Source organism: Ursus maritimus, unplaced genomic scaffold (assembly GCF_017311325.1).
Source record: "Ursus maritimus isolate PB19 unplaced genomic scaffold, ASM1731132v1 scaffold_12, whole genome shotgun sequence".
NCBI classification, from domain to species: domain Eukaryota; kingdom Metazoa; phylum Chordata; class Mammalia; order Carnivora; family Ursidae; genus Ursus; species Ursus maritimus.
In genome coordinates this window covers 4,715,106-4,726,758 of record NW_024423564.1, presented here as the reverse complement: position 1 = coordinate 4,726,758, position 11,653 = coordinate 4,715,106, and the positions used below count along the sequence as shown (strand labels likewise).

The window sequence follows — 11,653 nt, the reverse complement described above, 5'->3', positions numbered from 1 at the left end:
GGAAGATTGCCTTGAAGATGTCATAGGAGAGAAAACTGGGCACAGGAGCCTTTCTGAGAAAGCTAGGGAAGATGGGGTCCAGTGAATGTGGAGCCGCTGACAACTGCCCCACCCCCCATGAAACAATGCCCCGAAACCATTTGCCGAGTGCTAAAGCCCCACAGCGACCCACAAATTAGACATGACAAATTCATAGATGATGTCAAGCAATTTCTGTTGAATCAGGCCCCCCAGAATTTATGCCGTTTCTTCTTTCCCATATCGATGGAATGGAGATACTAGTTTTGCGCTTTCCGATGAAGGGACAGAGAGGAAACTAGGTAAGAGGATGAATAAGTTGGCCACTTAAAGAGCTAGGAAGTTGCAAACCCAGGACCCGGGGCAGAGCTGATACTAAACACCGGGCTCTTGCTGACCTCGCTGGATTGGAGCATCATGGGGTTCGACCTCACCCCGTTGCTGCCTCCAGCTACAAGTCTGTGACAACCAACATAGGGACCAGAACTTCCTACTCCCCGTCCCTCTCACCTTGGAAGAGTGGCCATTGGTTCCCAGAACCCATCTTGGTGTCCAGGCTCCCGATGGCAGAGGAGAGGCCGAGCCTGGCTCTGTTGTCTCCACAATCCAACTGCTGTTCCAGCTGCTGTTGCAGAGAATTGGCCACCTGGGTGCTTGGCTGTGTCTGTGCTCCAGACATTTGCACCTCTGCCCTTTGGAAAGTCACGTTTCCACTCGATGGGCCCTGGTGACGGGGAGCCTGCATCGGGGCTGAAGCAAGAAGAGATTTCAATGGGATCCACCCCAGGGCTCCTTAGCTGAGCACTCCCAGAACACCCACGTCTGATGTCCCTTCCGGTCTGAGAGACCACCCTGCGAGCAGGTACAAAGGTAGACATCATGTGTATGAAGGAGATGTCAGGGTTATGTCCGAGCCTAGGGATGCTGGGATGGCAGGTGCCCAGCCTGCAAAGTCCCTGAGGTGAAAATCACCCCCTTCAGTCCACCAGGCGTTTGGATGGGCCTATGACTTCATTCCTATCATTCCGTTAGTCGTAACCTTCTACCTACAGCCTAGAGAGAGTAGGTCCTAGAGAGTTCTTAAGGTATGGGGAGAAGGAGTTGCCAGTGGGAGCTGTGCAGTATTACAGGGGTGCCAGGCAGCCAAGTGAAGAGCCTCCTGGGCACCCCTCGTGACAACAGAAAAGGCCCGGGACCTCTCAGCTCTCATTGCTTTTGTATGGAGCCTCATGGAGACATTGATCTCTCAGAGGGGCTGGAAGAGCTACTGGCTCTGCTCACAGGACAGAGTGACTGACAGGGTAGGAGTTGGCAGATGTGTGGCAGGGTCACAGGGATCTCTGGGGGCAGTCTTGCAACTTTTTTGTTTACATTTACAACTGTTTCAAATAATTTGGTACAAAAGCAGAGAGGACAGGACCAACCCCATCCCCACATAGGCCCTACAGGACCGAGTGGAGACCAGTGGGCAGTCTGAGCTGGTGCGGGTCTGAGGTCCCATAACCACTGGCCAGGGGTCGTGGGCAAGTGATATGACATTGCTGAGTCTCAGCACCCTCAGCTCTCACAGGAGATGCCACACCAACTGGAGAGTGTCCTGTGAGGACACGAGCGGCTCCAGCACAACAGCGCTGCTGGTGAGCGGGCACGGAAAGGGACGTGGCAGACAAACGAAGCAAAGTAACTGTGTGTTTCATTTCTGCTTCCTGAATTGCTGTAATCCTGAGGAGGCCTTTACTTCTTGGCCCCTCCGAGAGGAATGGGAAACAGGGGAGAAGGTGGTCCTAGGGTGGAGAGACTGTTAACTGACCAAAAAGATGAAGGAACAAAATGTTTCATGGCCAATTTCACTAGACAACATTGACACAGTGAGGAACATCATAGACTCCTTGCTGCTCCTACAAGGTGATTTGATGAGCAAGGAAAGTCGGCTAACAACGCAAACGCTTCTCCCAGAAGCAAAGTCCGAATTGTAGCCTGAGTGGGAAGAAATGAGAATTGGGTGTTAGCCTCCACTCCTGTGCGAGTGTGATCCAAGGGGGTCTTGCTGAGCAGGCAGCACTTTTCTGAAGATTCTGGAGAGGGGAACAACTCTGCTTTGCTCCAGAATGAGGCCAATACCCACGGCAGGTGCACGGACCGTTGATCATTTACATGACATTATGCTACTGAGAGCAACACTTGACGGGGAGAAAATCACTGAAGCTGCACACAGGGTGGAAAGGACACCATCCGTGGAGGATGGAAAACCAGGGCTAGAGCTTCGGCTTCACTGAAACCACGGGGTCCAGCTAGGACTGGGTGCTCAGGATCTTCTATCTAAATGCTGAGCATTCTGGGCTCCCCAGAAGCCAAAACTTTGAGCTCAGCAACAATATCACAGATGCTGCAAATATGGAGCACATGCAAATCTGTGTGGAGAGCCAGAGAGTTTGCAGGACACTACAACAGATATACAACTGGCAATAGAATCTCATGAGTAGCAGAAGTCGGTTCTTACAAAAAAAGAAAGAAAGCAAGAAAGCAAGAAAGAAAAAGGAGAGAAAAGAAAGAGTCCTGTTACCCAGATATCTACAGTTGACATTTGTAGTGTCCTGCAAACTTCTGGCTCTCCACACAGATTTGCATGTGCTCCATATTTGCAGCATCTGTGATATTGTTGCTGAGCTCAAAGTTTTGGCTTCTGGGGAGCCCAGAATGCTCAGCATTTAGATAGAAGATCCTGAGCACCCAGTCCTAGCTGGACCCCGTGGTTTCAGTGAAGCCGAAGCTCTAGCCCTGGTTTTCCATCCTCCACGGATGGTGTCCTTTCCACCCTGTGTGCAGCTTCAGTGATTTTCTCCCCGTCAAGTGTTGCTCTCAGTAGCATAATGTCATGTAAATGGTCACGGTCCGTGCACCTGCCGTGGGTATTGGCCTCATTCTGAAGCAAAGCAGAGTTGTTCCCCTCAGAATCTTCAGAAAAGTGCTGCCTGCTCAGCAAGACCCCTTGGGTCACACTCGCACAGGAGTGCAGGCTAACACAATTCTCATTTCTTCCCACTCAGGCTACACTCGACTTTGCTTCTGGGAGAAGCGCTTGCGTTGTTAGCCGACTTTCCTTGCTCATCAAATCACCTTGTAGGAGCAGCAAGGAGTCTATGATGTTCCTCACTGTGTCAATGTTGTCTAGTGAAATTGGCCATGAAACATTTTGTTCCTTCATCTTTTTGGTCAGTTAACAGTCTCTCCACCCTAGGACCACCTTCTCCCCTGTTTCCCATTCCTCTCGGAGGGGCCAAGAAGTAAAGGCCTCCTCAGGATTACAGCAATTCAGGAAGCAGAAATGAAACACACAGTTACTTTGCTTCGTTTGTCCGCCACGTCCCTTTCCGTGCCCGCTCAGCAGCAGCGCTGTTGTGCTGGAGCCCCTCGTGTCCTCACAGGTCACTCTCCAGTCCGGTGTGGCATCTCCTGTGAGAGCCAAGGGAACCGAGCCTCAGCAACGTCATGTCACTTGCCCAAGACCCCTGGCCAGTGGTTATGGGACCTCAGACCTCACCAGCTCAGACTGCCCACTACTCTCCACTCGGTCCTGTCAGGGCCTATGTGGGGATGGGGTTGGTCCTGTCCTCTCTGCTTTTGTACCAAATTATTTGAAACAGTTGTAAATGTAAACAAAAAAGTTGCAAGACTGCCCCCAGAGATCCCTGTGACCCTGCCACACATCTGCCAACTCCTACCCTGTCAGTCACTCTGTCCTGTGAGCAGAGCCAGTAGCTCTTCCAGCCCCTCTGAGAGATCAATGTCTCCATGAGGCTCCATACAAAAGCAATGAGAGCTGAGAGGTCCCGGGCCTTTTCTGTTGTCACGAGGGGTGCCCAGGAGGCTCTTCACTTGGCTGCCTGGCACCCCTGTAATGCTGCCCAGCTCCCACTGGCAACTCCTTCTCCCCATGCCCTGAGAACTCTCTAGGACCTACTCTCTCCAGGCTGTAGGAAGAAGGTTACGACTAACGGAATGATAGGAATGAACTCGTGTGCCCATGCCAAGGCCTGGTGGAGTGAAAGGGGTGATTTTCACCTCAGGGACTTTGCAGGCTGGGCACCTACCATTTCAGCATCCCTAGGCTCGGACACAACACTGACATCTCCTTCATACACATGGTGTCTACCTTTGTACCTGCTCGCAGGGTGGGGTCTCAGTCCAGAAGGGACATCAGACGTGGGTGTTCTGGGAGTGCTCAGCTAAGGAGCCCTGGGGTGGATCCCATTGAAATCTCTTCTTGCTTCAGCCCCGATGCAGGCTCCCCATCACCAGGGCCCATCGAGTGGAAATGTGAGTTTCCAAATGGCAAAGGTGCAAATGTCAGGAGCACAGACACAGCCAAGCACCCAGGTGGCCAATTCTCTGCGACAGCGGCTGGAACAGCAGTTGGATTGTGGTGACAACAGAGCCAGGCTCGGCCTCTCCTCTGCCATCGGGAGCCTGGACACCAAGATGGGTTCTGGGAACCAATGGCCGCTCTTCCAAGGTGAGAGGGACGGGGAGTAGGAAGTTCTGGTCCCTATGTTGGTTGTCACAGACTTGTAGCTGGAGGCAGCAACGGGGTGAGGTCGAACCCCATGATGCTCCAATCCAGCGAGGTCAGCAAGAGCCCGGTGTTTAGTATCAGCTCTGCCCCGGGTCCTGGGTTTGCAACTTCCTAGCTCTTTAAGTGGCCAACTTATTCATCCTCTTACCTAGTTTCCCCTCTGTCCCTTCATCGGAAAGCGCAAAACTAGTATCTCCATTCCATCGATATGGGAAAGAAGAAACGGCATAAATTCTGGGGGGCCTGATTCAACAGAAATTGCTTGACATCATCTATGAATTTGTCATGTCTAATTTGTGGGTCGCTGTGGGGCTTTAGCACTCGGCAAATGGTTTCGGGGCATTGTTTCATGGGGGGTGGGGCAGTTGTCAGCGGCTCCACATTCACTGGACCCCATCTTCCCTAGCTTTCTCAGAAAGGCTCCTGTGCCCAGTTTTCTCTCCTATGACATCTTCAAGGCAATCTTCCCTGTTCGGTGCTCACAGTCACAATGGTAATACTGGCCCCACAACACTGTCTCCCACTTATTTTTCTTTTTTCCCTTTTCTAAGGACATAAGTGGCCCCTTTCTTACATGAAGTGCACACGTCACTCTCTCCTCTGATTCTCCGTCTAGTTCATCATCTCCTCATCTCGGGGCCTCGTCCCCAGCTTCCTCTTCATCAGGACCCACCTCTGCTCAGATTTCCTGAAGACTGAGCTTTCTGACCTTCCCCTGGGTCGTGTGTTCCTTACCCTCCTGCATTCAGTGCCCCTTCCTGGAGCCTGGGGTGGCCTGGGGCTCCTCTGTCAGAACTACCTGAGAAATGAGGAGACGAGTTCCAGGTGGAGGTGACATAAGCAGCAGACTATGGCACCGGGAGAGGCCCCAGAGAAAGAGCTCAGGGAGTGTTTGGGAAGCACAGCCCCGACAAGGGCCTTAGAACTTGACGTACTTACTGTCTTCCCCTCGAGCCTCTCTGTCACTTCTCCATGGCGCCCACTGTCGTGGCCCCGACTCCACCCTTGGCTCAGTTCCTCTCTCGTGACTCACCTTCCACAGAGGCCTGAGCAGGAAACCAGGCTCCATGCCGGGTTCTTTGTGCATTCTGGCTCTGAGAAAAAAAATGCCACAGACAGACTGCCTTGTCAACAACAGAAGTTGTGATCTCACAGTTCTGCAGGTGCGGTAGAACCACAATCAAACAGGTGCACATTTGGGGCCTGGTGACGCTGCCTTCCTGGTTCGGAGGTGGCCGCCTTCTTCCCTTGTCCTCCCAGGAGTGAGGGAGCTTTGTGGGGTCTCCTTTATAGGGCACGGATCCCTTCTAGGGGGCATGCCTACCAGATGCTCACCCCACAAAACCATCACATTGGGGATTGTGATTCACCCCTATGAACTGGGGGCGAATACAAACTGTCACGCCATGGCAGATGGCTTTACTCTGTTTTGTTCCCACCTGCTCCCCCCTGTAATCCCTCCGTGGTGTTGAACAGGTCACCTGTTTCTTCCACCCCTTTCTCATTGTCCTTGGATTTGTGTATTTTTTCCAATTTCAACTGACCAGAAGGGAGGTTAGAATATTAGGTTCCAGTGTCCCCCAGATCCCTATTTAATCATTTACTGAATTAGGTACATACGTATCACAGCACACACATTTGTATCTCAGGTCACATACACGATGTATAATCCGTGTTGTATTATCCAGAGTGTACACGTATGAAGTTGCCACGTGTACACGTGTTGTGTCAACTCCCCAGCTTTCTCTTCCCTGGTTGCTCTCAAGGCTTCCCTTCAACTTTGACTTTAGCTGATGTCTACAGTCTCTTCCCACCAATAGCACAGCCTCTTTCCAGCCTGATTGCCCTGCCTTTGTCTTCTCTTCTCCGGAACTCTGTTTTTACCAATTCTGCTTCTCTGATTTCACTTTTGTCAACTGCAAGCACTTTGGCCTTCTGGCATTCTTATCCCTACAGGTAGTGTGAGAGAGATGAACAAAACAGGAAATAATCAAAGCGTGTCCATTGGCTTCCCTCCCTCTGAACACTCGGATGGCCTTGCTCCTTCTGTCCGATGTCAGCCTTTGACGTCAGTGTGGGTGGAGGATCAGAAAGATCATGAATAACAGACAGATCCTGTGATGTGCTTTTCCTTCCAGAGCTGGGTTTGGATGCTTCCCTCTGCGTGAAGAACCCTCCCAAGCTGGAGGGCGATGCCGCTGAGGCCTCGAGGGACAGCCAGTGTGAGTGTCAAGTCTTTGGCCACAGGAAAGCCCTAGGTGTCATGGAAGAGAAGATGCCCAAGAGAAAACTGCAGTTTGGCCGGTGGAGACTCGCATGCAGATTCCGTGGCCCTCTGGCTTAGGGAACGGAGGTAATCACGCCCCCTGTGACTCTTGGGGCACGGATTCCTATTGCTGTCCTTCAGATGATAGCTGCACCCCCCAACACACTCACACTGCCTTGTCTTCCTCGTTTGGTCACTCCCACAGCTGGTGCTACCTCTGTCTGGGCTTCCGTCTGTTTCCCTAGGGACTGCCACCCTGCCGGCCCTGGCATCTCCATTACCTGGTTGCATCTGAACTCTGCTGTGTTCCTGCTGGGGCCGTCCTGAGATCCCCCTCTCCCCTCCACTCCTGTACGGGAAGCAGGCCCATGGCCCTCCTCAGCAGAGCAGCATCAGTTACACATGTCGCCAAACACGTGAACTTTGCCGGAAATCACACACTTTCTCGGCTTCTTTGCCTTCCTTCCCTGCTTGCCCAACTCTGAGGCCTCATCCTCCCAGGAGCACTGTTTTAATGAGTCACTTGCAAAAGGACTCTCCTCCTGGGTCGTTCAGGGAATCTGACCTAGGAGGACACGTAACCCTCAACTTCTCCATGTGAATAAGAAGTGCTAAAGCTGAGGAGAAAGAGCCTCCATGAGAAAAACTAAATGAGAACCTGTCACAGCTGGGAGTGCCACACCGGACTGCCTGGAGTTAGGTTTCTCCTCAGCCCCTATAATGTAGAAGGCACGTGTTGTGATGTGCACTGGGTTTATACGTCACTGATAAATCATTGGACACAACCTCAAAACTAATGATGTACCATCACTGGCTAACGAAACAGAATAATAAGATAAAAAGAAAATGAAAAGAAAAAAAGACAAAGAAAAAAATAAATATTAATAGATACCAGAGTTCAAACAGAATCTCTTCCCTGATCAAAGGTCAAAGAATTTAGTGCTTATCTTCCTATGACAATGAAATCGACAGTTCACTGAGCTGGTGGATTTCCAGCCCCTGCACGTTCACTGCAGACTGAAAAAATATTTTAATCAAATTTTGTCCTTATACAACATCTCAGTAAAGAACCTTAGGTCTCATTCTCCTATGTTAACCCATTTGCAGGTCCTTCTTTATACCAGGGTAAACACTGAGAGACTCTTTCTTTAGGGAAACTTTGGAAAAGAAGGGATGAGAATCTAGAGAGCTAAAACGAATGCCTTTTCATTTTCACTTCAGAGTATGGTGAGTCTCTGCATTGAGAATAGTCCTAGAAATGCCCCAAGGGCTATCCTGTGTGAGATTACCTTCAGAGAATGTTGGCGTCCCTGAGTGAAAATGACTAGGGCCATGGTAACACCCCTGCTCTCTTTTTGTGAATTCCCCTTTGAGTTTCTCCTCCTTGAGTTCTTCCCTCTGCCCCTTTGGGCTTGTTCCTCTCCAGCCAAGTGACCAAGAATGTCTACTGCTTGCCCACACCTCCAGATCAGAGGTTTTCCTCTCCCTTCCCCCACATGTTTGCACAGGGCCTGAGCCGGGGTTTCAGGCCAGGGTTTTCAGACACAGGTCACATGGCTTTAGGGGGTCCTCATATGCACATGGCAGAAAGGAACTTGGAGATAGGCTGAGGCCCCTGTTGGCTCTGACATTCTAGGACTCATTCCATAGCCTGGCCTCCTCCTCAGAAGACGGGGACAAGGGTGAGAAGGGGGTGTGTTTGTCTGCCAAGGGTCCCCTCCTTCCTACAGCAGTCTGTTTCTGAACGTGTGTGCTGGGTGCTAGGTGCATCCCTCTCTGGGAGGTGTGAGAAAGCCATCACTTGGGATTCTGATGAAGGGGGCTCAAGAGTGAAGTGGCTACTGAGGAAGGGGTAGTTGGGATCTGGCCAAAGCTCACAGCAGCCTGGAGCTGGGATATCACCAGGCTCCTGCTGGGGGGTGGGGGAGCACAGGGGTCCCTGGATCCTGCAACACAGGCTGACGCTCAGTTTAGTGAGGTATTACTTCTGACCTGTGGCTCTCACTCTCCCCCTCAGGCTGCCTGCGGCTCCCCCTTTAGGCTCCTTCTGGACAGGGGTTCAGCTTGCTCCTGGCATCTGTCACCAGGTAGCCACCCCTCCAGGCTCAGCCATCTGACCAAGACTCACATTTGATTTCTCTCTCTTTCTCTCTCAGATACCAAGTACTTCAGAAACTAAGAGATTCCTCATGTGAAGAAAACCCCATCATAAACCCCATCACAAAACCCCATCATTTTCCACTTGATGAAAAGAAATCTAGAACAGCAAATCAACTTAAAGCCCAAACACAGCACAGGTGGGATCCTTTGCTGAGAATCAACATCACAATCACAAGCCATTCTCTGTGATTTTGACTGCAAAAGACTGCTTTGATGAGAGAGATTCTAGCCTTCAGCTCCAGTTGTGAGAAATCCCTCAGGAGACCAATGCCTGACTAGATGACACAGTTTTGACAGACCTTAAGTCTTGCTGCTCTCAATTCCACCCTGCAGAGAACCTGAGTCAGGAGCACCATGGAAAAAGACCACAGGTCAAACTGGACATTCTGGGCCACCAGATGGGCTGCGCTAGGAGCAGACAGCATTAACTATGCGGTGTTCTTGCTGGAAAGGTTTAGCCTGAATTTGAGCATGAGGAAGTTACCAGACAACTTGAGAATGTAGATCATTGAACAAGATGACTGGACTTTCTTCAAACAGTCAGTGTCACCACATAGAAGAGACAACACAAGCGAGAAGAGATATTTTGGGTTCCAAAGGACTAAAAAGAATGTGTTCCTTTTTTTTTTTTTTTTTTTTTTAGTCCTTTTGAACCCAAAACATCTCCTCACCCTTAGGTGGCTGTGTCTGCTGGTGCTGACATTTCCTTGTTTGTAGGGGACAGTCAGATGTCTTGGCTTAAGGGTCTACATCCTGAAGTTGTCTGATCATTTCCTCCTGACTAAATTCAGCCTAACCCTCTGGCCAGGACACTCCATAGTTAACGCTGTGTGTGTCCCAGCTCAGCCCACCCGGAGACCAAGAGGGTCCAAGTTTGCCCATCACCATTCTTGTGACAGCTTCATTGGTTACTTTGCTATGGAGGGCCTATCAGATCTGTTCATAGCAGGACACATGATTTTCTTCCTAAAATTAGCATTTTGGCAAGGGGTTCTCTGAGAATGTATGAAGATCTTCTTCTCTAAAGTCTTTTTCTAAAATTTTGCCATCTTTAATGATCCCTGTGGTGCATCATAACCGCATCTGTGTTTGTACATTGGAAGAATTCTATCTAACTTTATCCTTCCTATACAATGTGTATTTGCTGGCATTGTGCTGTGGAAAAGAATATTTCCTCCCCATTCTATATCATTAAAGTATTTGTTTTGACAATCATTGTGCACTTGTGAATTTTATTTAATTAATATGTTCAAAGAGCCAATATATAGTACATCTTTAGTTTTTGATGTAGCGTTCAACGATTCGACTCGTGTGTTTTTTGCATCTGGTGCTCTAATCCCTACTATCATGGTTGATTTGATGTATCAGGGTATACAGTAAAGTAAATCGTCTTGGTTCTTCTCGCCATATTTAACACTGAGTCTCCATCTCTTTTAGGCTATAGTTAACTTATGGGGGAGAAATTTCATCTGTTTGTCGTTCTGTGGTATTTGCTTTCTTTTCTTCTTATGTGTGCCTATATGTGAGTGTGGTGTTTAAGAAGGTTGTAGAGGTAGGGCTGAACATTGCACCAAAAGTTTTTGGACATCTTTGGTTCCGTATTAGCTTGTCAAACTTTTCACATTCAGTTTCTAAGTTGTAAGTGACCCCTCAACCTCAAACGTTTGACATTATTCTATTTTCTCTTTACCTCCGTCTTAACCTGACTCTTCGTATACTATTGTTTCCACCCAGTGAAACAGATGCTGCTTATTCCTATTTTTCCCACCTGCTCCACTCCCAGATTTTTGTTTTACATCTACAATTGAGTCTATTCAACAGTGACCAGCTGTTCGAAAGCCAAAATTTCCCAGTCATCTCTCGTTGGGTGAAGTTCACCTTCAAAGACTCCTAGTGATGGAATCAGGACTCCCTGAGTGTTGTGTATTGAATACTCTTTTTCTACTACCTGCACACACGGACATCGTGGCTGAATAGAAAGTACTTGCACAATGAGTTTTTACTGAGACTCCGTGCTGGGTGTGGAGCCTGCTTGAGATTCTGTCTCTCTCCCTCTGGCCCTCCCTGCCTCCCCCCTCCCCCACCTGTAAGGGATGGAAGGGGAAAAGGCAAATGAAACAGAAAAACAAAATAAAGGAAAAACAGGAAGATTCTAGCAATATATGGTGAAGACATCGGAGAAAAGGAAGAGATAGTAAGCAAAGAAATTGATTCTTTAGGGCAGAAACAATTGGAAGTAAGAAGAGAGTGAAAGGAGAAGAGATTAAGATGTGGAGAACAATTTGACTTGAAGAGAAAGTACAAAAGTCAAATAGACTGGCAGATATCGGTCTGGGGATGTTTTCAGTTGGCCACAGAGGCATCACGCTTGTATATTGTATGGATAATATTAAGCGAGCTTTTCTGTCACTCAACCCCTTGATTGCCATCTGAAAAAGTGACTCCAGTTCAATTATAAATACCTTGACCACCATGCCATATAAAGTAAGACATATTTTTACCATGCTAGAGTTAAGAAACTGGTTTGGGGGCCTGGTGGCTTCTCTAGTTAAACCCGACTCTGATTTCGGCTCAGGTCATGATCTCAGTCGTGAGATTGAGCCCAGTGTGGGGCTCAGTGCAAGTTTGAGAGTCTC

At 49.2% G+C, this 11,653-nt stretch overlaps 2 protein-coding genes across 3 annotated transcripts in view; one reads left to right on the top strand and one right to left on the bottom strand.

Annotated features, from left to right (window-relative positions):
* Positions 1-336: 336 nt before the first annotated feature.
* LOC103678388 (neuroblastoma breakpoint family member 6-like) overlaps positions 337-11,653 on the bottom strand; it is a 64,507-nt gene continuing 53,190 nt past the window's right edge. The window contains exon 24 of the mRNA XM_040626716.1: positions 337-768. Coding sequence (XP_040482650.1) covers positions 509-768 — 260 coding nt within the window. The 3' untranslated portion in view covers positions 337-508. The remainder of the gene's footprint in view (positions 769-11,653) is intronic.
* LOC121102022 (neuroblastoma breakpoint family member 4-like) lies at positions 3,104-10,229 on the top strand. Of its 2 annotated transcripts, XR_005834027.1 has the most exons (3): positions 3,104-4,531; positions 6,730-6,944; positions 9,014-10,229. XR_005834027.1 is itself a non-coding variant. In XM_040626850.1 (2 exons), exons 1-2 carry the CDS (start codon positions 4,297-4,299, stop codon positions 6,933-6,935), a joined length of 441 nt encoding a protein of 146 aa, XP_040482784.1. In that variant the 5' UTR covers positions 3,104-4,296; the 3' UTR covers positions 6,936-7,185. The 2 variants fall into 2 exon arrangements, 1 of the variants encoding a protein (XP_040482784.1); XM_040626850.1 differs by lacking the exon at positions 9,014-10,229 and having other exon boundaries at positions 6,730-7,185.

Bases quoted from the DNA above. Each gene is read 5' to 3' on its own strand.
- LOC121102022 (XM_040626850.1), top strand. From the start codon at position 4,297: ATGCAGGCTCCCCATCACCAGGGCCCATCGAGTGGAAATGTGAGTTTC. The intron at 4,532-6,729 runs GTGAGAGGGACG...TTTTCCTTCCAG, and splicing joins CCAATGGCCGCTCTTCCAAG to AGCTGGGTTTGGATGCTTCC.